The sequence below is a fragment of the Rhipicephalus microplus genome, chromosome X, assembly GCF_043290135.1.
Source record: "Rhipicephalus microplus isolate Deutch F79 chromosome X, USDA_Rmic, whole genome shotgun sequence".
NCBI classification, from domain to species: domain Eukaryota; kingdom Metazoa; phylum Arthropoda; class Arachnida; order Ixodida; family Ixodidae; genus Rhipicephalus; species Rhipicephalus microplus.
This window is the reverse complement of record NC_134710.1, coordinates 145167241-145193819: the sequence shown is the minus strand read 5'-3', so window position 1 is coordinate 145193819 and position 26579 is coordinate 145167241. Positions and strand designations below refer to the sequence as shown.

The 26579-nt window shown below is 41.6% G+C and overlaps 1 protein-coding gene across 15 annotated transcripts in view; it reads left to right on the top strand.

Annotated features, from left to right (window-relative positions):
- The window catches only part of LOC119177004 (uncharacterized), a 282220-nt gene that overhangs the window by 168842 nt on the left and 86799 nt on the right, over positions 1-26579 (top strand). For all 15 annotated transcript variants that reach the window (XM_075877943.1, XM_037428340.2, XM_075877938.1 and 12 more), the window contains one exon: positions 19935-20089. In XM_075877943.1, the coding sequence (XP_075734058.1) occupies positions 19935-20089 (155 nt within the window). The remainder of the gene's footprint in view (positions 1-19934; positions 20090-26579) is intronic.

Below are 26579 nucleotides of genomic sequence, written 5' to 3'. Positions count from 1 at the left end.
TCCGCAAGATCAACACCGCCCATGTTTTTGTTGTGTATTTTGATGCAGTGCGGCTGCGGCACATCTACTTTCTTCCTCTCTTCCTTCGACCATCTTCTGCAAGTGCCTTCTGGAGTGATGCCGCAGGCAGTTGAAAGAATCATGACTGATTTTCGATCCTTCCACTTCGTGAGACACATTTCTCCATCACTGCGGACAACGCAGCATGATTTGCCTCGTTTCATGTTCTTTTCGTTTGGAAGCTTTGGTGCCGCACCTCCAGTTCTGTTTGCCATAATTGTACCGGTGAGATGTGCATTCCTTCGGAGAAGGTATTCGGCAAGCTTCAAACCTGTAAAAAAACGGTCTGTAAACACATGAACTGGTTGTTCTTCCGGCACTGTATGCAGAAGACGCTTCACTATTGCCCCGCCAAGACCAAGTTCTTTCGTATCGGCTTCAGGAACAGTTCCTTTACCTGTGTAGATGACGAAATCTAACACAAGTCCATCAGAACTGGACAAAACAAAGTTCTTAAGGCCGACGGGATTTGGTTTACTGGGCACGTATTGTCGGGCAGGACAACGTCCGCTGAATGGAATCATTTGTTCGTCGACAGATACTGCTTTTGGACGCGGTAGCTCGAGGCACGCTTTTCGAAATGACTCGGTGATGGGTTCCGCTCTGAACAACTTGTTTTCAGTTTGTGCATCGGTTGTTTGGCTGAGGTTCACGAAGTGCAGCATACCACGTAACTCGAAGAATCGGTCGCGTGTCATGGTTTCTGTGACAAGAGGCACAGCCGATATGCGGGACCAGTAGAGTCTTGCTCTTGGGAGTCCGAGAAGGCCCATTAGCATGTGTATTCCGGCAAGTTTTTTCATTTCTGCCGGCGACGTTCGCACTGACCTGGGACACGCATCTGAACAGAATAGAGATTTGTTTGTTCTGCGCAGAGCTTCCAAAAGGGTTCCGGAAAATACTTCGCAAAGTAGGCAAACGGAGACATAGGAAACCTTGAGTGGACTTGGCACGGCGCAGAGTCCGAAGTGCACCTGAGAGGGAAGCTGCAATAAAAAGTACCAGTCACAAGGTAAACTCAATAGGCTGCAGTCAAATAATGCTGTTATCTTCAAAACAAATAACTGAAACGGAGCACGCACTCTGCCGCTTTCCAAATGGGGCCACGACCTTTAACATTGTGGCTAGCTGGCGTGTCATCTTCAACTTCATCATCATCGTCACTGCTGCTACCTGAGCATTCACTGCTGCTGCGTGGCTCATCCAGAACGTCGTCATCATCAGACAAGTCAATGTCGCTCTGAAAGAGTAGCTCTTGAATCTCCTCATCGCTGAGTAACTTGCCTGTAACAATCAACAGAGTCAAATTTATTTTCAACGTAACGACCTGAAGTACCCAATTGGGTACAGTTGTAAATAAGTTGCGCTATCTCTAAGGCAAGACGTAGGAACAGGCTGAAACTTTCCATGCTCCTTCTCTAATATATCCTGAACGTTAATATACAATATTTAAGAACACATATGTAGTATTTAATGAATGAAAAAAAGTTAAACTCACCTGGTCACTTGCGCGCGCTTTCTTTCCGTGACGCCGCCATACTCGTCTGTATTGCGAGAGCATACATGAACCTGCGACGACATCTCGTGGGGATTTTGTTAACTGATGCTTCCGCGTCCAGAAGAACCCATTTTCGCCTAGCGGTCTTCGACTATAGGAGCATAGCGCGCGTTTTTCAAATGTACCCATTTGGGTACTCACGGACTGAAGAGGTTACGGTTTCTTGAGCTCTACATTGAAATTCAACCATTTGTATCGGTTGAAACCTTAGTAGAAGATCACAGTGAGGCTCGATGCAGCACATGAGATCACACACATCATTGTGAAATGTTGGTCGTCCGTGGTGGGCAGGGTTTGTCGGCAGCTTCTGGGACTTAATTTGCAATGAAATAATCATTTATAAATCATTTTTGCACATGTATAGGAACATTTTGCATTTGTATTTTTTGCTGAAAACTGCGAATAGTGTTTTATTTGTGTCATGATTCCTTTAAATAGTCAAGTGTTATAGTGTGCCAAAGGGTTAAAAAAAGTAAAATGGAGAATTTAACATTACCTAACTACTATAAGGGATGTCCAAGCATCTGTATTATGTAAGGAATGTTTGTATGTGCTAGTAACATAATGCAATTAAGACTGAACATTCAGAATGTAATTGTTGTATTCATTGTGCACTGAAACTGCCCATAGTGTTGAAAATATTGTAATATCTACTAGTTTCTGCTTGGGATACCGCACTTTGTTCTTATACCGCACTTTGTTCTTATACCGCACTTTGTTCTTGAAAATGTTTGTTTTGTTTTATTTTGAATTTATATCACTGATCATCCGAAGAAGCATTGAGTGAGGGGGTACAGAGCATATGACATACTTGCCATGTCTCCCGGATTGTCTGGGACACTTACGGATTTCGACCGTTTCTTTCGTTTGTACGGTTTTTATGAAAATCTCAAAGAAATGGAAATTTCTGTGCATGATTTGGCCGCATTGATAACAATGCAGGTCAATCCACTCCAGGCTTTTTGCAAAACCACCGCATTTTATTATAAACAAATTTAGGAGATGTTCATGTAAAACGTTACGTAGAATCTCAGTGATGCGAAACCACAACAGATACGAATTCCTGAAATTTCCTAGCCAAATTCTAGCGTCCATTGGGCCAAAATTCTAATGTTCCGAACACTTTTCCTAATTTTGCGGCGGGTAATATGAACTTTAGTACAGCAACCGCCAAATGAAGGCCAAACTTCCGAAGCTTCGGAAGTACACACGCAGCCAGCACACGCTCTTTTACAGTGCGTGTGGTTGTCGTTGCCACTAGCACTGTGAATGAAACTGTGGTCGTTCTTGAAACGCTCGGCCAGTCAAAGCAGCGCTGCTTTCTGCAAACTAGGTGGACAAAACCGTGGCAGCTGTGATCATAGATAGCATAAAACGACTTAGTTTTGAAAGCACGTGTGCAGCCACCGCACGCATATTGAAAACGAAACTACAGCTCTCCACGACTACCGCACACGAAACCGCAGTCACGCCGACGCGATAGCTATCAATGAGCTCTGAGGGTACGCGACTAAGCAGCCGTAGATTAAAGACAGCAAAGACGTAAAAAAACCTAGAAGCGCTTTGGCGTTCCTGTCCAAAGAATCTAGTCGCGAGCAAAACTTTTGACGCGCGCTTTTGCGGCAGCCAGCTTCACCATCCCATTCGTTCACGTGTCCCAAGAAAATATACGACGCGAGTTGTTTTGAAGGTAATAGATGTTTGTAGTTGTTTTGATGACGCGAAATTACAGGAGTCACTCTCACCTTAGTGAGAAAGGCTACCCTCATGTGTGCGACCACTCCAAGCCATTATAAGACAGCAACGCCGATGTTTGCGCTTGTGATTGGGACCTCTGCTCGTGTTGTTTTTCGCTATGTCCTTTTTTTGTGCCATTAAAAGCGAGAAAATAATTCAGCACGACACCCCCTCCCCCCGCCCGTTGCAGAGATCTCCCGTATTCAGAATCCTTTAACTTGGCAGGTATGATATGAAAAACAAAGCACAGTAAATATAAAAAGAAAAGTATATGACAAAAAGCACTAAAGCATTGTGCAATACAAGTACTAAAATTGTTGTATAATATTAAAACACCTGTTTCGTTCATGAAAATGGTTACAGTTGGTGGTTGACGGAGGCTTGTAAGTCCACAGAAAGCCTTGAAACTCATACTTTGAATTTCAGTCTTTGATACCTGTACGAAGCCTTTGTAGATCTATTGCTATGATAATAACAACTACGAAAACTTCTTAGCAGCACATAAATTGGATACAAATAGTACAATCAAACACAATATCCTAGGTAGGTAATCATGGATGTGGCGTTCGTGTATGGTCACTCAATGTTCATTCCATGCTGATATTTTAGGCCATGCCGAATGAATGTACATCTGGTTATCTCATTCTAAACATTGCTTGCATCAAAGCAACACCCAGTTACTGAGCACTTGACACTTCTCATGCTAGTGTGTGAGAAAGCAAATGTCAGAAGCACGGTTGTTTTATTATGAATATTGTTCCCTAATATTACTCTTTACTAGGGTAGTTAAAAAAATTCTGAATGTCTCTTTTTTGTGCGTGTGTGTGTGTGGGCTATCAGTTTTCAGGATACCCTCATAGCCACCCCTATTTTTGTTTAGCATTTAAAAAAAAAAGTAAGATGTGTGCTCATTTAATAATTCTAATAAAAGGCAAAGTTTTGTGGGAATGTGAATAATATTGAGTATTATATATTATTATTGTTATTATTATATTATTGAGTAAGTAAAATTTATTTAGTTGAATATAAAATGCTTATGCATTTTATACACTTTATTTGCATTTTGAATTCTTGAGCAATGGCATTAAGGTATAATGATTTTCAATTTGTTTAAAAATGCTTTTTGGCAGCAATGAGATGCATTCATCCAATTTATGTGGTGGTGTTGTTTCTGTGAAAGTTTCTGTGAAGATTTTGTCAGTTCATGTGAGAATAATTTTTGGAGTGTGTAGCACTGTGTACTATGTACTCATAAGCATGCAAGAGCTAAAAAAAATGTGTTTATTGTTTGAACATTCTTTGAATGTGGTATGTGCTTCAAAAAGAGAACTTATCAAGATGTTCATTAAGGGTATTGCTTTTCTCCACATTTATTGAGCTCATGAGAGTTTGTATTTGAATCATATGCCAGTTCAGAAAAATCGTCCATGTGATTCTATGTACAAAAAATTACTGGTGCTAAAAGGATGATGATGCATTCGTCCAATTTATGTGGTGGTGTTGTTTCTGTGAAAGTGTCTGTGAAGATTTTGTCAGTTCATGTGAGAATAATTTTTGGTGTGTGTAGCACTGTGTACTATGTACTCAAAAACATGCAAGAGCTAAAAAAACTGTTTATTGTTTGAACATTTTCTGAATGTGGTATGTGCTTGGAAAAGAGAACTTCTCAGGATGTTCATAAAAGGTATTGCTTTTCTCCACATTTATTGAGCTCACGAGAGTTTGTATTTGAATCAGACGCTAGTTCAGAAAAATCGTCTGTGTGATTATTCTATACGCAAAAAATTGCTGGTGCTGAAAGGATGATTGTGTCTGCAAAGTATGAAATATTTAGTAATATGAAAACATTTGGATGTCTCAAAAAAAAGAAAAACTGTTTGCTGTTTCTTTTGTGGGGACCACAGAAGTGGAGGTTGAAGGTCACAAGCAACGTATGCCTTGAGCACCCCGCTGTGGTGGTCTAGTGGCTGAAATGCTCGGCTGCTGACCCGCAGGTCGCGGGATCAAATCCTGGCTGTGGGGACTGCATTTTCGATGGAGGAGAAAATGCTGTAGGCTCGTGTGCTCTAATTTGGGTGCACGTTTAAGGAACCCCAGGTGATCCAAATTTCTGAAGCCCTCCACTACAGCGTCTCTCATAATTATATGGTGGTTTTGGGACATTAAACCCGACATATAAATCAATCAACATATGTCTTGAGCATCACACACTGCTAGCAACATCGCCAACCCTCCACTCATCATCATCATCAGCCTGACTGCACCCACTGCAGCACAAAGGCCTTTCCCTTGTTCTGCCAATCGACATGGCTCTGTGCTTTCTGCTGCCACGTTATACCTGTAAACCGGACGGTAGCAACCAGGACGCTCATCTGGTTAACCTCCCTGCCTTTCCTTATTTTGCTTTCTTTCTCTCTCAGCCCTCCTAATTTTCTCTCTCTCTCTTTCACATGTTTGCCTTCTCTTGGCACCCAGTCAGATATCCTTAATGACCAGCAACGATCCTGCCTATGTGTGGTATGCCCAACCCATGGCCATTTCTTCTTTATTTCAACTATGATATCCTTAACCCCACTTTGTTCCCTGACCCACTCTGCTCTCTTCGTGTCTCTTAAGGTTACACCTATCATTTTCCTTTCCATCGCTCTCTTTGTCGTCCTCAATTTAAGCAGAACCCTTTTTGTAAGCCTTCAGGTTTCTGCTCCGAAGGTGAGTACTGGTGAGATGCAGCTGATATACCTTCCTCTTGGGGGTTAGTGGTAGATTACTATTCATAATTTGAGACTACTTGCCAAATGTGATCCACCCCATCCTTAACACGCATGTTTCGGCTTCGCGGTCACTACCTGTCCTAAGTAGATGTAATCTTTTACAACTTTTATTGTCTCTCCACATTTGCAATGCGCTGTTTTCTGCCGATACTGTTGCAGATTACATATTACATATTAATTTTCAGACCAACTCTTCCGCTTTCTGTGTCCAGTTTAATAATCATGAGCTGTGATTTATCCCCTGAGTTACTCATCAATGCAATGTCATCAGGTAATGGCAGGTTAATTACTCTCCATTAACTCTTACCTCTAACTCTTCCCAATCTATGGCCCTGAAAACCTCCTGTAAACATGCGGTCAACCCTGCACTATGACTGTCCAGTGTGAAACATGGAGTTTGACCATTGTAAATACACTGCAAAGAGAAAAGATTTTAAAGAACTCATTTTGCGGACTCTCAGTGGTTTCTCATTTATGGTATATTTGGGAGAAAGCAGGGAGGGAAAGTTGTTAGCCGATGCTTCACTGCTTTCTCCCGCATACTCCTCGATTGGGCCTGGGGCACAGTCATGTGCCAGGGCTCGTAGCGGTCCTTGAAACAATCCTTGAAAACCCTTAAATTTCGAAATAGCATTTTCAAGGCCTTGAAAACCCTTAAATTTGTTCGAGGTCCTTAAGAGTCCTTGAATTTTGTCAATGGAAATTCGTTCAGCAGATATTTAGTGGATTTTTTGGGGGGCTGGCAACTATGTTTTTAAGCCAACAAACTATCCAATCCAATCTGTTTTTCTAGCCATATCGGAGTGTTGTAGTAGAGCTCTTGTGGTTACAGCAGCAACGACTGAACTGAGCCTTGCCTTTTGGTGGAGACTGTGCAAGTGTGCGGGCATTTTCGCAGTCGCATTGCTTATGGTGAAACTATGCTGGGCAAGTGCAAATTACAGCCGTCTTGGTTATGCATTGCTGCTTATAGGGAGTGGGTTGCACCAGATACGTCAAACTTGCATCAGGCAAAGTGTACGTTATGTAAAAAGAGCTTCGACGTGTCATCAATGGGGGAGTCTGCCCTTAAAAGTCACATGAAGAGCATGAAACACATAGAGAACACAAAAGCGACTACAGCCCATGGTAACTTGAGTGCGTTCGTGGTGCCAACCATCATTGAGCAACGCGTAGAGCCAGTTCCATCGTCCTGCAATGTGAACAGCATCTGCCAAGCGCACGAGTATGTGACCGACGCGAAGATACTGCGGACCCTGAAGATGGTGACGGCCCACTATTCGTACAAGTCATCGTTCCACACTGGAACGTGTTCCCGAATAGCAGCATCGCTAAGGCATTTTCATGTGGCTCTTCATCTTGAAACGTGAAGTAGGGCAGTCAGATGCATACAGTATTCTTTTCGACGAGTCCTCGAACGACTACTTACAGTAGAAACAGGTGGACATCCACTTGCGCTTCTGGAGCATGATGCCAGGGCGTGTAACGACGCGTCGGTTTTCATGGGACATTTGACCGCAGGAAAAACCTATAGGTGGTACATTGACAGATTTGCCGCTGGAGAAACCTGTCCAGCTGTCCATAGATGGCCCCAATATAAACCTGAAATGTTTTAGGGGAATTCAGGATTAGCTGCTGAAAAATCAAGTTCAATGTTTGAACTTCGACACCTGCGGACTTCACACTGTTCATAATGCTTACAGGGCGGGTGTTGCTGCCAGCAAGTGGGGCATAGAAAATCTTTTGTCAAACCTCAGTGCCATGTTCCATGATGTGCCAGCACATGAAGAAGATTTTACCTTCTGTCACAAGTCAAGAGACATTCCCCCTGAACTTTGCTCCACATCACTGGGTTGAGAATGTTGCTGTAATTGAATGTGCCATTGCACTGTGGGATGATATGAAGAAGTATGTGGAATCTACAAAAAGAAGAGATGTGGAGATTCCCAGGTGTGGATCGTGCACACAGATATCTGCTTTTTGCCAGGACCCACTGCTTTTGTCCAAACTTAAGTTTGCACTAGCAATTGCAATGATTCTAAAGCCATTCCTCACTGAGTACCAGCTGGACGAACTGCTGATCTTCTTTCTGAAAAAGGATCTGGAAAGTCTCGTGAGGCAACTCCTCACGAGGTTCAAGAAATGCGCTGTGCTGACAGCTTCAGCAGGATTGATGAGCATACTCAAAATAGACCTTGCAGACCCAAATAACCATGTGTCTGCTGAAAAGGTGGACATTTGGCATGCTGCTGGACAAATAATCAAGGCTGCAAAGGTGAGCGCCAAAAAGTATTTGCTTTTTGAGTAGAATGCAAACAGTTCCTTTTAGCTACAACAAAAAAAATTCTCGAGAAGAGCCCAGTGGCAAATCGGCTGGTTAGGAGCCTTTCTTTGTTCGACCGCCGTCAAATGGCCTCAAAGCCCGATGTGTGTCTTACAAGCTTTAGGAAAGTCCTAGACGCACTCAAAGCAGTTGGTCAATTAGATGAGCATGAGCGCGATGCGGTGCTTGGTGAATACGCTGAACTTCTGCAGAAGAAAAAGCCCAACCTACGGCAGTTTGAAAAACACTCTACTAGTCTGGGCAAATTTTATCTTGAGAGGCTAAAGACTGATAGCAGTTCGTCGTATATGCACCTGTAGAAGGTTGTATGACCTTCTAGTCTTTAGGCGTGGACAGGCCTCTGTTGAAAGAGGTTATAGTGTCAACCGACAGGTATCTGTTGAAAACTTGAAGGAGATCTCACATGTGTCGCAGCGAATCATCTGTGATGCAGTAAGCAAGGCTGGTGGTGTCATGAACATTGCAATAACAAAGGAATTGCGTAAATCTGTCTCAGCTGCACAAAGTCGCTATCAGGCCTACTTGGAAGAGATGAAAAAACAAGCGAACAAGCAGGCAAAGGTATCAAAGAGAAGTCACATTGAGGAAATTCACAGTATCAAAGTAAGGAAGCGAAAGCTTGGAAGAAACAATCGCTGACACCTACGCTGAACGGGCAGCAGCTACAAGTGACATCTTTTTTATAGTGAAGTCCAACAGTCTGAGAAAAACAGCAAAAGAAAAGACTTGCAGAAGTGGATGAGAAGGAGAAAGGAAACCTTCATGAACTTAAATCTCTAGTCCACTGCCAAAAAAGGGTCTTTTGTTCATGTGGGTGTGTCTGTGTCCAATGTCTTAAATTGGTGATGCAATATGTGTTAATTTATCAAGCAAACCATAAAAATAGTCTTTGAAGCCTGTGATAAACAGAAAAGATAGAGCTGATAAATAATGTTATGTCTTTGTTGGCTAGAAAATGATTGCTCAAATATACTTAGTTTTGCTTCTGTGAAATGAAGTACAAATTTTTACGCTGTACTGTAAAAAGTGATGTCATTTATGGGGGTCACAAGTGTTGTTTTAGGTCCTTGAAAAGTATTCGTTAGGTCCTTGAAAGTCCTTGAAAACCCTTGAATTTCACTTCTCAGGTGCTATGAACCCTGTGTGCGATCAATTTACAAAAATCTGTACCTTATAAAAGTGTGCTGAGCCATACTTGATGTGCAGGGTGTCTACCAACCAAGTCAAGGAATTTGGACCATTCTGGAAAAGTCAGGAAATTTCTGAAAAACCTGGCCAAGTTATGAAAACAGACAGCAGTTCTGTGCAACCGTCACAAAAATAAGCAATACCATTTATAAAAGATCGAAAAGTCGCTCTTTCAGCTGCAACTCCAGTGAGCTGCTAGAAGGCATGTGAAAAAAAAAAAAAAAAGAGAGAGAGAGTGCTTAACTCTTGCCTCATGCTGTAAATTTGAACGTATACACCTACCCATATAACAGAAATTTAACTGATGTTTCAGCACCCAGTATGAGAGGGAGCCTTGTTTACAATAAAAGGTATAAAAAAGGCACAGCGTACTAAAATACGTGTGACGTAAGCAGCGAGAGTACATTGTCAGAAGCGTCCCATCACTCCTGTTCAGCGTATGTACTGTCTTTTAAATCTGGATTCCAAGTGCAGGCATGATGCAAGCTTCTTTTAAATGTAGAGCATTTTATAGTCGCACCTACTCGCAGTTTCGGCGTCGGGGTTGGTGTCTACACTCCTACTGCGCATGCTCGCGTCTCGTGCCAACTGTTGCTCCCCTCCACCTCTCTCCCCTCGCAAGGCCACGCAGGCAGCGTCTGTTAGTAAAAACAGACTGCTTGCGCTGCACAACCGTTCACTGATCACCCCGTATATGTAGGCACTGGATCGGGTGTTTGGAATTAAGTGAAAGGCGTCTTGGCTTTCGCTTGATTTGTCGCTTTGCTTGACTCGAGTAGATGCGATGGAAGCAACAGTACCTTCAACCAGTAGTGGGGCACAACCCAACATCAGTGCCCCACCACTCGTTAAAGGCAACGCTTCTCCTTCAGTCAATAAATATGAATAATAAAGACGAAATAACAATTAAGCATTCCCAAACCTTACCCAATTATGCAACATTTCACGCGATACCCCCACCACTCCATGACGAATTTTCTTGAGTCTCCGCTGTGGGTAGATGCAGGTTTTTTCTTTGTCCAGAGCACACGCGTTTAACAAGTCTATTTGATAGTATATAGATTCCGCGTGTTCAGCGAGGCCAGTCAAGGCAACGCGTTGTTTCGTGGCGTGATGTTTAAGTCTTTTCTTGAAATCGCCAGTTTCACAGATGTACTGTTTGTCATGATTGTGGCAGCCTACGGCATAAATAAGACAAAAAAAATTTCTACTCGGCAACTTGTCCTTCACATTGGCTAAAGCATTCTTTAGCTTTCATGTTTGTACATCATCTATTTTAATATCTGTTGCTTCTACATATCACACAGGATATCTGGCTTTCGAATCACTACATTACTCACATCAGTAAATTTATGCATGTTTGTCTAGGCCACGATTTCGGCTCAGCTTGAAGGCAGTCTTGTTTGTCTAGGCTAGAACTGCATTAGTAGAAGCTTGCCGGGCTTCTCATGTCTTTGTTATTATTATTATTATTATTATTATTATTATTATTATTATTGATGATGCAACAGCAAATGTTCTTACCTACACACCTATTTTTCGTAGCTCGTGTTTCAAGAGTAGCACTTGGATAACTTCTACTAAAATTCTCATTTCAGTTTCGTGAGATTGTGTAAATGCAATTATTTTTCAGTGTCACAACCACAGCAGAGTATGTAAATCAAGGTAACGTGCTGACATTCGTGAGGCATGTGTGAAATCGAGCAAGCTGTAGCACCTTCACAGTTTCCTTCTTGCCACCACAAATTCAAACTTTGGCACCTTGAATACTGTCCCCAGCTTTCATTGCAGCCATTCGAAGACTTTCGTTGCACTTCAAGTGTCAGAGCTCAGAGACATAAAATACAAACATGCATGTGCTCGTCTGAGAAAATTTTGCAGTACGGCTCTGTTCTTGGAACATTGTTGTTACCAGTTCTCAAGGCAATGTACACAGAATACGCGAGTGGTATTCAATTGATATTATTATTATATTTTTGCTGAAAAATACATTTTAGAGTTGCGCAAATTAGGGGGAGACGTAAATCAATAGTAAATACAGCAATGCAGGTCGAATCAGATCTAATCTAACCCACACCCTAAATAGTTGAGTCAGTAAATACAGCAGTTGAGGTCGTTCTAATTCAATCCAATCCACATCCTAAGCGGTGTGGGCCACAGCCATTACAGTAAACTAGATTATACTCTAGTGGCAGAACCAGGCAGGCTCCTGTGTCTTCATTTTACACGGATGTCGCGAGATGGCACCACTTTGTTTCGTAGCAGTGTTGACTGCTATGTCAACTATCGCAGGCTCCTTCAAACTTTCATCTGCGGTTACTTTTAACTTGTGTATTTGCTTCCTGGGTATTCCCAACATCAAATAGTTGACTTGCTCACTGCCTGGCTCAGGGGTTTTATTTTGGCCAGATATACATATTTTTTTCAAATATACGGCACGTACTTGGAACATTTTGAGTGGATCTGGTAAATATGTTTAGTTATATGGAGCGCATGATTTTTTTTACCACTTGAGGGTTTTTGTTTCCAGTGCACAGAGTTTACCATGCATACGTGGCAGTCATGAAATTTTCTTTTAATCATCATGGAAAACCTGGAAAAGTCGGGGAATTTAGAAATTTTTATTTGGTAGACACCTTCGTATGGCTGCAGAAAGTTTTGTGATACTTTGCAAGTTTTCAAAATTTAAGTAAGATTTTAGACAGAATCACTTGGCTTGATTGTGTGAGAAAAGTAGCTTTTCTAAGAAGCTCTTCGATTGAAATTTTTTCCCAAAAGCTTTTCTTTTTTGTTTGCTCTGCTATTTGCAAGTTATAGTCTTCCTTTTTTTTTACATATTCACTTATGTTTCTTATATGATATTGTAACCGTTACTTGTGTCATAATTAGAAATCTGTGCAGACGGGTGCATATGTGTTGTGTCATGGGTTTTTAGCTATATATGTGGTTGCTTGTTTACAAAATAAAATACTGTTGTGAGCGCTCGTATGTGTCAAGCCTCATCTCTGTCTTTGCCCTTGCCCTTTCACACTGTGCATAAATTGATGTAATTAAGAAATTTTCTGGCATATAATTAAGTAGGCCTGTGCAGTACAGCATGAATTGGATATCATTAGCAGAGGTCTTCATACAGCCTTGGAATAAAATATTGCAACTGGAGTCAGGTGTTCATTTTGAACACACATGCCACAAAGGTAATGCCAGTGACGGGCCGAGACTGCCACGTAATGGTCAATGTGCCAATAGCAGTAACGTGGCCGTGCTGTTGGCCAATTTGGATGAAGTTCCTGACTGCAGATTGGAAGGCGAGATCTCGTCTCGTGAAGTGAAATGAAATGTTGCTTTCTATCCCTTAATTTAATGCTAGTCGAGGTTTTAACGTGAAGGTGTTACTTGGCTGGGGTAGTGAAAAACGCATGCCTGCAGGGTGTCAACAAAATCTTTCCAGAAAGCACATGACCTCTTTCATCCTAACTGGCTGCCACTGTTGCTGACAATGTGCTTTTCTAACAAGGGAGTCGGGGCACTGTATTTTGAGGGCCACCATTATCCCCTCTGGGCTGTTTTCATTTCATTTTTTTGTGACCGCCCTTCCCTTCCAAAAAATGTTGCTGAGGCAGCAGCGTCATTCTTGGTACTGCGGTGCAAAAATTAAGAGGTCCTTTTCTCTCCGATGGCCACAGCTACTTGCACCCTCCGATTACGAGAGGCTGCAATAGAATGAGAAGTCCCGATTCTAATGGAGTGGGCCATTGTCAGTGAATCCACCATATAAATACTGTAATATCAGTTGGCCTTCAACCTTTGTAGAGGTAGCGCCGCCAGCAAGTGGCAGGAGAAGACAGTAGGATTCATGAGGGAAAAAAAATTCTGCTTGTGCTGTGTTAATGAGAATGAGATGCAGTGGTGGTAGGGGATAACCAGAGCGTGCTGAGTAGTCCATTGTTCCCTGCCATATGTGTGCTGCAGTCATCGATAGCTCCACTTAAGGTCATTGCAACATCGTATAGCACATGCATTGTCGACCTCGCATTCACCAAGGCCTCTTACATGGTGCGAAACGTGATGTCTCCTCCTACTTCTCGGGTCCCATTCAGTTTTGAGTACAACACCACTGCAGTGACAAAAAGATGATGTCACCTGGAACTTGAGACCGCACACAACACTATGATGGTTATTCTGTAGCAAATTCTTCTTTTGTTGTACCAACTCATGCAAATAAGGCTTGGGTCTCATGCTGCCATATTCCCTAAAACATAGCTTGGCAAGAACCCCTGCCTATGAACTCGATCAAAAATAATTGTTTGTGTTCTCATCTAATAACATGTTTGTGCATTTTTTTTTCTCTTTTTTTCAAGAGTGTTAAACTCTAAATATTTTTAATAGCAGTTTAGTGCCTTGAAATGAGTGAGCAAGGCATTTTACAATGAGTGTAAGGCTTGCCTTGTTTCAATAGGTTGCCAAGTTGTGTATATTATGCACAATTGCAAGTTATGTATCAACTATTTGTTTAAAAAAAATGTGGACATTCTGTTGTACAAACTGTTGGCCAGATTGCCAATTCTTTGAAGCGATTGCTAGCCATTGTGATGCTGGTTGATTTCTTGTATTAAATTACTATTGAAACTTTGCATCGTAGAGGCTTCGACAGGTATGTGATGGCATGCTTACCTGTCTTGGATGGTAACTACCTTGGTTGAACTGGAATATTAATACAAAAGAGTACATCAGTTCATGAATGGCAGTGTTTTCTGGTGTTCCAAGAGTGGGTATCCCTAACACATGGTGTTAATAAAAATTATTTTAGTTAAAGAGCTCTTTATCATTACAAACAAAACAGTAGCCTGGGAGGTCTTTAGAAATTCAGTGTGCTACCTTGTGATGTAGCCTTTCTGCAAGAGAGCTTTAATTAGACTTGGAAGCTGTGTTTGGACTGTACAGCTGCACCACACTCATTGAAATTGGCTCTTAAGATACTGGGACTGCTGTTGTTTCAATAGAACGTGAATTCCTAAAGCTTAGCGTAAGAACTGGCATTCTATCAGCTGAAAAGTAAAAATGGTTTGAATAGTCTGTTTCTAATTATGTACTAAAGATTTCCTTGCTTTTCAGTGTGATGAAATGTCAAAGCTGTAAATACATTTAATTTTCAATATGTAATGTTTATAAGTAGACATCCTGTTGTCAGTGAGGGAGTTTATGAATGATTTAGAGTTAGGCAGTGCAGAGAAGGCTGGAAAACTGCTGCCTCTACTGTGTGAATGGCCCAGTGTACTACGTGGTACGTAGATGGTGCAGTAGGCTGCATAGTATTGTTCTCACATTGCAGACATTTCTTTTCCTTAGTGCATGTACACTGAGTTGTTAGATTTAGTTGTCATAATTGATATTGTGGCATGAACATTATAGTAAGATGAACGTCCGACTAACTATAGAAAATTCATACAAGAGTTTGCCATTCAGTGGTGGCTCATCATTATCTATATTGTAGAAGCATGTGCTTCAAGTGAGTTCTGTAGCATATTGGACTATTGTGATGTGTTATCAGTCAACTGGTGGCTTTCGTGTGCATAAACAAACTTGGTTGGTTTGATATGGAAGTAATCTGTGAGAGTGAGTTTACTTCAGAAATTTGTTTTTGAAACGGGCAGCATTTCACTGTAAACATCAGATACTATTTCATATTGTCTATATATAGAGCTATCTTTCAACCACCTTTAAGCTTGAAAAATATCCAGGATAGGCACTATATTTTTTTCATGCTGTTAGCTCTTATGATGATTCAGAATTACGATGGCACACCCTTCTTTGGCCACCAGAGTGAGACTTACAAGGATAATTAATAAATTGATATTTTGGGGTTATTGTATTATGTTTTCTACTGCTTTTGAAGCTTTTTGTAGCAAGAGAAGTGAGAAGTTTATCTTTAGCTGAAAGGCAAATACGCCACAGTCTTCAAGAGTAGACATTACTTAAACAAAAGGGCAGTTAGCGTACATAAATACAGCGAGCAGACTTGTTCGCTGAAAGTATTTTTTTTATGCTTGTGCATGCAAATCAGCTTTGAGAATCTTGCCATGTGTGATGATTATGGTGTTTTTAATGGCTCCTAATTGTTCACTTTTTTTTCGTCACATTTTTTTTTTTTTTTTTGTAGCCAGCTGGTAATAATGTTGCTGCATAGATATTTTGGTGTGAGGTATTTGGAAAATGTAGCTGGCTAAGCATCGAAGGTGGCACTAAATGTAATGTTGCTGATTTTCAAACAGCTGTATGAGATTGGAAAACTTAAGGTGAGCTAATATAGTGATTATTTCTACGTGAATTCATATAGTGTGCATTCTTTTGTGGGAGCCACTTTCTTCAAATTGAAATTGGAGCTTTCGAGGTGTGACTCGTATGTCTGTACGAATATATAAAAAGTGCACAGTCTTGAAAAACTTCTGGTTCCTGCCCGATGTAGGCTTTGTTTACTGCCTCATTTTGTGTAACTAGCATGGAACCATAGAATTTCCAGCTAGTTCTTGTGAAACCTGTGCTGTTACCAAGATTTAGCCATTCTTCAATGCTGATGTATGAGGCATTTTGCTGTTACTGTAGTGAGCAGCAAAAAACGGAACTGAAATGGAGAAAAAAACAACACAGGTGTTGAACAACTGTGTGCAAGTTTAATCCTATGAAAATTATATAAGGAAAACGAGCTAAGAAGAAGCAAAAAGTAAAAAAACATGAACTGTCATGTGATCACAGTGATGAAATGTCCGCCATTAGTCACAATATCACAACTTGACAAAAACTTTATCTCTTTTTCCTGAAGAGTGATTGAGGGTTAGTTTAACACTCACATTTCTTTTCTTCTTGATCTGGAAATCTTCCTTGATTTCTCACTCATTCTGGTTTTGGTGCCTTGGTATGACCTCACATATGTTGAAGAAAGGAGCGCAGCCACATAGGGGACAATGTGCTGTCAACGTGCAGTTAGTTTAGGACTTGATATTTACGGGCATGTTCTCCAATACTGTCATTCAAGCAGTGCCCGGTTTGTCCCATATAGGAATGGCCACACAACAGAGGAATATCGTACACTACCTTATCTACGCATTCAATGTCATTTGTCCCGTGTTTCCTGATATATTATTTGCAATCCTTCGTTTCATCAGCGTTGACTTGCTCGCACAAGTGACCAAGTTTACGGGGAGCCTGCTTTGCTTAAGATTTTCTTTAGTGTGTGGCTTAGGTCGTGGACTAAGGAATCAACATGGTTATCTTTTGTTGTTGTTATTCCTGTGCTGTGCGTTTCTTAGTCTTTTTTCCTGAAAAGCTCGCTCTCAGTAGATTAATTGCCAAGGCACACGGAAGTTCAATCATATATTTGGTGCATTTCAACCGCAGTTTTTGGGCTCCGCAGCTTTCTTGTAATTAATGGAAACAGGACCTCTTCAGTGCACTCCTGAGAACATTGCACTTACGAAACTCGTGAAACACTTGAGTTTCACCGAAATTGGCTTGAGCGCAAGATTGAGGCTTTTCAGATCAGGATGAAAGAAAACACATCTGTCAGTGAACCCTCAATCAAGTTCTTCAAAAAAGAAAAAAATTTTGTCAAGTTACATTGTTATATCCTGACTTGTGAACATTCATTTTTTCACTGTCACCTTGTGACAGTCAATATTTTTTGTTTCTTTTTGCTTCTTTTTAAATCTCACTTTCAGAATATATTTTACATCCTAATAAACTAGTGCATAGTTGTTCATCAATCGTTGTGTTGTCTTTTCCTCCATTTCAGTTCTGTTTTCGCACTGTTCACTGCAGTATCATGTACCAACTGGCCCTTTAGAGCACCCTTGTTTTTTTTCCTTTCAAAAAGATCGTTTTATGCAGAACAGAAACCAACTGCTTTAAGCAGTAGGTTATAACACAAGTTCTTCATTTTGTATTTATGGTGAACTCTCATTTTGTGTACATACATTATGTGCAGTTGCATGTGTGTTGTGCTGTAGAACGTACTGTCTATATATAATTGCATACGCATTTTGCTCAAGCTTATGCACACAGTTCAATGGTACAAGACATATTAGGTGGTAAAATATAAATTGCACTGGTGCTTAATGACTGTCCCTATATGGATATTAACTTTCGTATCAGATGAGCAAGAGGCTGATGCGCCTAGGTCTAGGCATTCTGTGATGCACCATTTTACCAATGATTACATCAGTATTGCAGAAGCTTACCACCTTAATTTATTGGGGCATAAGATATGATTATACCCCTATTTATGTTAATGTGCATTTTACTGCATCACAAGTGAATGTTATCTAGTATCACATTTGTATGTTAGCACCCTCACATGTGACTTTTTTTTGTTGTGACATGGTATAATTTATTGAAAGTGTCTTCAAGGTTTTGACTGCATTCTGTCATCTTTTCAATCATTCACTTTAAAGAGAAATAATTTCTCACTGAGTTCACTGTTGTTGTCGTATCCATTGATAGTTCAGAGCACGTGTCTCAGTTCTTGTGTTCTCAAATGATTTACTATGAGCATGTCACTGTTTTAAAGCTTTGAGCTGCCATGTGTTTTGATTTCCCATAGTAATAAAGCAATGGCCACCAGTTGCTTGCTTGGCTGGCTGTAATACTGCAGAAATGTCACTATAATTCCTTAAGTGGCCTTTACATGTGCAGCTGAAGCAAGTGTATTGCATCTCAAAGCCCATATTTTTTTTGCTGCATTTGATCCAATGCCCTTTAAAGTTGATACAGTATGTCAATATTGCTCTGTTCAAAGGGGAAGCTGTGTTTAAAAGACTTATCGTATGGATGTTGTGCACTAAAAAAGCAAACAAAAAAACATACTGAACAGGAATATACGGTATTTACTCGCATAATCCTCACACTTTTTTTTTTTTGCCGGAAAACCGATGCAAAGTTGGGGGGGTGCGAGAATTACGTGGGGAAAACTTTCCACAAAAACGTAGAGAGCGAAAAAGAAAAAGAAAGAGGCAGCAAATCGGGATTTTCACACCAGCAACTTGCAGCAAGCTTTAAGAAGTACTAATTAGAACTTACCTCAACAATGAAAGCAGAGGTTCAACACAAGACAAGATTTATTTGAGAAACAAAAAGTGGAAGCAAATAGTCGAGAATTAGAATATCACACGCAAAGCTTGTGGGCTTTGCAGGCGTAGCGGCTACGTTCGTTGCTCGACAGGAGCCCTCAAAAGGTAAGCGTAGGACGTCAGTATTGGGCTGATGGCTATTTAACAGAATCGTCCGCAGTTTCCTTCTGAAGAAATAAAGTTTATCATCAATCCCAGTTTTAGGCACACGGCAGGCCCAACGCGTCTGGGTGGCTTTCAGCTGCCGTCACCGATAGCGAACACAAAACTCTTAGGCTCCGAAGGGCCTACCGGCGGCCCTGTTGCCGTTGTTTAGTGCATGATCCATCACTTGCAACTTGAAGCAGCCGTGTAGCTTCAGTATCGCCCCATAACGTGCCAAGATTACCGACACAACAAACAAAACGCGCCGCAACAAGCACTGGCCACTTTGGCTTGGCTTGGATTGGATTGAATCTCCGTGCAATAGTACGCTTGATGCTTAAGAGATGGCGCACGCTATCATCATCAGCGGCTGGAACGAGCAGATGACATTATTGCGGCAGTTTTCGGGGGTGCGATAATTACTCGAGGAAAAAAAAAAATCGTACTTTTCTTGGGCGATGTGGGGGGTGCGAGAATTATGCGAGTGGGAGGATTACGTCAGTAAATACGGTAACAACAGCATCGCTGTGAGCAGCATATATGTTACTAAAGTTTATGCCCAAAGGTTATTTACCATTTTTAAAATTGTTATGCTGTGTTGAGCACATGGACTGTTTGTGAAAGTAAAATAGCTGAAGCAGGCATTGGGGGGACAAAACATTTCACAGTGAGAATTCTGTTATCATTGTATGCACTTAAGTTGATGTGCTTCATGCTAGCCCAATCAGCACTGCTTGCATAGCTCTCCCTTCAAGAAGCAAAGCATAGCTCTCCCTTCAAGAAGGGAGAGCTATGCTTTTGCGTGAGCTGAGGTTGATGAGGTTTTTGACTTTGAAGTTCATGTACAAGAATGAGTAGAAATTAGGAGCATATAAGTTTAATTATGCATCACTATATAGATGTGGTAGTCCACACTTTCATATGTGCAGAATGCTGGATGTCACTTTCTTTGTGTTCTTATTTCATTTGCTGTTGCTTAAAACATAATGAGCTGTAGGCTTCTGCATGTGTAGGTTGACAAAGAAAATGACTTCTATGGGGCAAGTGCGCCTCCAACTTCTCGGGGCATGAGTCCTCCTTATGTACGGCCTTCAATGCCACCACCTTCTTCTCACCACCTTTCCAGAGGTGGGCGGAAAAGTGATAGCCGCAGGGATGATTTCTATGGGTGAGTTCAATCGTCTTATGCAAGTTTACTCGCTTGTATTACTGGCTTGAAACGTGTAAAGTTCTCTATGTGCAACTTTATAAACTTATTTGTAATGCCATGAGCCCTTTTTTTATCATTACGAAATGCCTGGATTCATTTTATAATCCTTATAATAATTCTACCATAATAATAACAAAATAAACCTTAAGATGTGCCATAAAAGTCTAACAAGACATGTTAGCTTGTTATTTATAGTTACTGCAGGTTGTTTTAGCATACAGAAAGAGTTGAGAGGAGCAGGAGGAATAATTTTATTTGATGGATATGGTCAGGTCTGGGTCGGGCCCTTCAGTCTAGACTGACTTGCTGAGCTTGATCTGTAGGGCCAGTTGGCTCTCACTGACCTCACTTGCAAGCAGTGCCTCCCACTGCCGTGCAGAGTTTGTGTCTCTCAGAAAAGGTCACTTGACATTGTGTGATTCTTGACATTGTGTGATTCGGCGTCTCTCATAATCAAATAGTGGTTTTGGGACGTTAAACCCCACAAATCAATCAATCAACATTGTGTGATTCGACCTTACATTCCCACATTATATGGGCCAGCCTGGGTTCTGCATCGTACCATAGGCAGGTGTCTGTGTACCGTTTTGAGTGTACCTTGCAGTGATAAAAATGCTGCTCCAGTTGCTCCAAACTGCTGCAAAAAAATGCTTCATGCTGTTCCAAATGGTAATTTTTGTTAGTAAAGTTCTCCAAACCTGCTCCGAAATGACACTGGGAGAATGAGAATGACTAAATTTTACTGTCTGATCGACTTGGTAAGTCCTAAAGAAACTGAAAAGAATCTGTGTACTATCATCCCAGTGTGCTACTAGTGTGCAGCATTATCAGCTTTGATCTCATTTATACAAGAACTGGCATATTAAGCATGTAGCTCATTTGGCTGCGTTATTTTTTCTCTCAATCAGATGTGCAGGCTAGTGTGGTGAAATGTGAATATGAGCAGGATTTATTTTATCTTATAGTGATTACCTACTGCTTATTTGGCAACAGTTATTATATATGGAACTGTAGTTACTTATAAAATGTGGTGCTCACCTTTTCCGGTATTGATTTCTGCCACAAAATACTAGTATTTTAAATTATAGCTCATTTTACAGCACATTTTTGACAACCTGCCATTGTTTGCTTCATGCAATTTACATTGATTATTGACTGTTAAGTATATTTCAAAATAAATATATTTGAGATGCTTCGATAACCCTCTGAACTCCAGTTAAGGTATGGCAAATTTAGTATCTGCTCCTAAAACACCAATAGCTGCTCCAGAATAGTTTTTTTTTGCTCTGAAAACTCTTATGTCTGCTCCAAAGCAGTACTTTTTCTGCTCCAAAGTATGCTCCAAAAAAGTAAAAACTCACTTCTATCACTGACCTTGTTTGAAAGATTCGAGGGTAGGAATGAGTAAGTTATGCCAGTCCAGGACTTTTCTTCTGTTTAGTTTGTAGGGCCATGTCTGCCATGCACATTTGGTGAAAGTTCCTTTAGGGTTCTGCACGCTGCTCAATTGTTGCTTCCTCGAGGGACATGATCTGCCCTTTCATGCCCGTAACGCTGTGCACTGGGCACCGCGTAATGCCATGGTACAGGTCTAGGTGTGGGCTGAATAATTTGTTGGTTCTGCATAGTAACTTCGCAAAAGAAGCCAACGTGCACCCTACGAGGCTGTAAGCATGGGAGTTGACAGGCTCTTGAAATAATCTTTTTTGTTCAGCTAGCATTATTGTCGCAGGCTCTGCTGTGCATATCAAGATAGTCTTAACTGTGGCAGTTTTGTAGGGAGTACATTTGTTGCGATGATTGCGTAGAAGTCCCTGGAAGCAGTTTAGAGAGTGCGGAAGGTACATATGAAAACTGTGGGGCTGCTTATTTTAAAGAAGGCTGTTTCCATTGTTCTACAGAATAGTCAAACATAAATATATATCAGACAAGACAGGATTGTGGTACAGTTTGTTATAAAGCTATCGTATTCACTCGCATAATTTGCGCACTTTTTTCGCGAGCCCATACAAAATATTGTGTCACAGTTCGAACGTGCACAGTGCATACATTAGAAAAAAGAAATGAAGTGGAGCACAAACGAAGTGTACTTGTTAATATTGAAAGAATTAGCATGTACTTTAAACAGTCAGAACCGGTCGCGCAAGTTTTATCGGGAATCGCTGATCGCAAAGTCTGATTGGGAATCATCGTTGCAACTGCTGCCGCCGTCCTCCCGAAGTGCATCGTCCTTGGTTCCGTCGAGCGCGTTCGAACGCCCCATTTTCTTGAAGCTCTTTCGACAATGCTGGGAGAAACTAGGTCCAACAACACGGCGATACCGGAAGAACTAAGCATCCGCACATAATTGAAAAGGCCTTCTTAAATGGCAGGAAACTAGCAAGCACAGCATTCATAAGTTTTCTCGTGTACTAATCGCGTCGGTCGTCACGTTGAAGTACGTCCCATCGAAGTACTTTGTGGCGACACGCTTCCAGTTTTCTTCGGCGAAATTTACGACAGCGAGTTTCTATTTCGCCCTATACATAATTACTGTAGCACTTCGCAAGGGAAGCATCAAAACGCGTTGGTTGGATGGCGAAACCTAAACTTCCGAAATCAACCAAGCGTGCGTTACAGCGCGGACGCAGAGAACGAGGGGAGCAGTTGTCGTGGCAGTCCCTTGTACGCCTCTGATGGAGAAATAGTACGTCCACACGGTGGTAGAGATTTGGAAGTATGCCTCCCGGAGGCAAACGCTAGAGCAGTTCCGGCGACTCGTCAACAGGTTTGTGTTCGGGTGCGGTATTCTAGGGACCCTAGTTCAGGGGGAAATGCTCCGAAAGAGGGGCTTGGCACTCGCAGCCTGTTTGACTGCGCTCGTCTGCTCAGGGAGGCATGCACCCGGCCAAAGCATCAAAGGTCCAAAGGTGTGCATGCCGGCGAGATGGCTCGTGCGGTTGGGGAACTTGAAATATGCGAGTGAATATTTTTTTCCAAAAAGCTGGCAAAATATTACGGGTGCAAAAATTATGTGAGGGTGCAAAGTATGCGCGTAAATACGGTAAACCTTCAATAATTAACTTCAGTGTGACTAAATTTTTGATATAATAAAGTATTTAACCTCTCGTAACTTTCGGCCCATTGAACACCTTTTGTAGTTGACCTCAATATATACCGTATTTACTCGCATAATGTGCGCCCTTGCATAATTTGCTCATCCCCTAATATTTTGCCAGCTCTACGAGAAAAAAAAAAATTACTCGTGTATTTTACACTCCCCGACCCACCCAAGCCGGCTCTGCTAACCGACGTGCGTACGAAAAGACTTTTATTTGCTGATGCCTTGAACTGGCGTGCGCCTCGCCGAACAGGTGAATGCAATAAAAGGGGCTGCGAGTGTGAAGACCCTTATTGCGAGGACTTGCCCGAAACTAGGGTCTCTAGATCACCGTACCCACTGAAACTACTCGAGCGTTTGCCTCTCTCACCCTATCTCTATGATCTGTACTTGTAGAACGTACGCTGGCGTCACGGCATGGACAACTTTCTGCATTGGAGTCGTGGAAGCGCCTGTGCGTCAACTGTTCCACTCTTTCTCTGCGTCCGCGTTGCAGCGCAGGCTTGTTTGATTTCGTAAATTTGGGTTTCGCATCTGTTCGTCGCATTTTACTATTCTCTTGCGATGGCCTATGTTAATTATATATATACTGCAAAATTCAAGCTCAGTGTTGTGAAGTTTGCCGAAGAAAACTGGAACCGTGCCGCCACAGAGGCTTCAGCGTTAAACTTCAACGTTACGATCGGCTAGATCGGTACGAGAGGAAGCAGAGTGCGCGCTTGCTAATACAAGTTTTCTGCGGTTGAAGAAGGCCTTTTAAATTATATGCGAATGTTTAGGTCCTTAGGTATCGCCATGTCATGGGACCTAGTTGTGCCCAGCACTGTCGAGATCAATAAAGTGGGGCATTTGAACGCAATCGACAAAACTGAGGATGATGCGCTTCGGAAGGGTGGTGATAACGGCCACCACGATATTTCTCAATCGAAACTTCAGTGATTCCGACTAGGCCGCCCGTGACGGGATCTGACTATTTAAAGTACGTGCTGATTCTGTTTAACGTAATAAACAAGTACATTTTGTTTGTGCTTCAATTTATTATTTTTAGTGTATATGTATATGCTGCGCGCATTAAGACTATTGCACATTTTATCGCATAAATTCGCGAAATTCCCACCTACTTTGCGCACCCCCTTGTGAGAGACCCAAAATAGCAAAAAAAAGTGTGCAAATTTTGCACGTATATATGCTAATCAACTGTGTTATCTTAAAATTAAAGGAGCCCTGTAACACAGTTGTGCCAATTTGATACAACCAATTTTCGTACCAAGGTGAGCGAAAAACTATGAAATTTGCAGTAATTGCGCCACACTGTGCCAAAATACCTGACCAGCCTCAAAGCTATCTCAGTTGCGCTAATTTCAACGAGAAATGAAGGCCGTTTTGTCTACCTGCAGTTTGCGTGATCGATAAGTCCAATCCAAGCATGCAGACTCTTAACTATAGTGTAAAATATGTACTCATTAGGTGAGGACACTTGCAAGACGTGAGTGATCTCGTAAAGCAACAACGTCACGTGCCCTTCAGTCCAATGACCACAGGGAATACCTATCGACGGGACGACACAACTTCAGGACAAAAATGTGTTGCTGTGGCCGCCAGTGCTTCGCAGTAAATTTGAATTTTCTAGTCTGCAAACACTGCTAAGGCATGTTAGCTACTAAAGCTGGAGGCGTATAGCATCTTTTCTGTGCACGAACTAAGTCGACGTGCTGTACATAAAACATAGAAATGGCACATAAAATATTTTTCTGTCTTCATGTCGCATTGTCCTGCAGATAAATATCTGGTGCTGTAGCCTGGCCAATGAGTGTGCGCCATTGTTACCTTTTCTGGTAGAATGTGCCTTGCAAGCGAGCAAAGTTGTGCCCTGAACCTCACCGAACTAAAAAGAAAGAAAAAAATGAACGGGTGGGGGGTAGCGTTTATTTCATCTTGTGCGAAATGCTGTTTAAGCTACTTTCACCACAGGATATCAGTGCACTGCTAAAAAGCTTATTGAAGTTTAGAAGGAACTGTTTGCACTTGTCACGAAAGACAGCCCATTTTGATACCCTTGCGTGTATGCGGCATATAAATGTGAGTGCTGTTATGATCGCTGACGTCAAAAAAGTTACTGGCAATCATTTGGAGGAGTGTGTGAGATTTATGCAGCCCTAGAAAATGAACAAAACTGTGTGCAAGTTTCCCCCCTCCCTCCTTGTGTCTCCTACTCGTCACAGTTTTAAGAATTTCCCGAATTTCAAGGTTGCCAGCTTGGCTAATCTGCATTTGAATTCCCAGAGTCTGTCAGAAGATTTGACAGGCGCAACAAATGCTGATGTGGACTGGTTATCGTTTACACAGTGGGGTGGTTCAAAATACTGCTTTTGTTAAAATAGTCGTGCTTATGTCAACCCTGCACGATTTAGGTGATATTGAATGATTGGTACATATTTTTGTTTTATTTTCTTAATGTAAGCCTTCTTTTTTGTACTGCTCCAAGTTTGGATTTTAGTGCTCCAAAAGTAACACTTTGCTGCTCCAAAATTGCTCCAAATTCAATTTCGGCTGTTGTGCCCCTGTATTGTCAGGAAACAATGCTGATCGGTAGTCGAGGCTTTCTAGAACAGCGAGCCACACATTATAGCATTGCAAGCGGTCTGAAATGTACAATTAATTCACTAATTCAGCTGAAAATTGCTTCCTCTTTTTAGTGCAAATAATGCCGCATACCCAAATTACTGTGCCATATACTCAAAGTTCATAGCTGTTGGTTGATTTGAGCATCGTGAGCTGCATAGTTAATGTGGCTGCTGCGCGATGCTGCCACATGCCTGTGCACATGTTTGCGTTCACACTGAATGTGAGCCTTGCGTTCCAAGAAATTATGACAGAAAAGACCAAGGTTATCACGTACGCTGGCAGGACGCATCTTCTTGCTTCCTTTTCATCCCCCTCCCTGCATAACTTTCAGCACGCTCACTAGTTTGAGAGGAGATAGAAAGTGCTTGAAGTGTGCATTGTTATAAAATTATAGAGAAGGTGCTTAAACTTCTATTGGTGCCAGTAGTGGTGTGGTAAAATTGCACCTGGTTTTTGCCTGCGCCTTTTTCTGTTTACTGTAACAAGTCTTGCTTGATTCCTGGTAGGCATAAATGCATGATGTAGCCAAACAGAAAATGGGGCCACCATGAACAGAGGTGCTGGTAATTTAAGTTGTCATTTATTTTCATTCAATTTGAGGCCCAAGCTCTCTTTGTTTTCGTGGTATGCAGTGATGTTGTGTATTCATTGGACGCAGTAAATACACAGGTGGTTTGCCGATTTGGTCAAACCGAATGTTTAATGATAAATGATAAATCATGG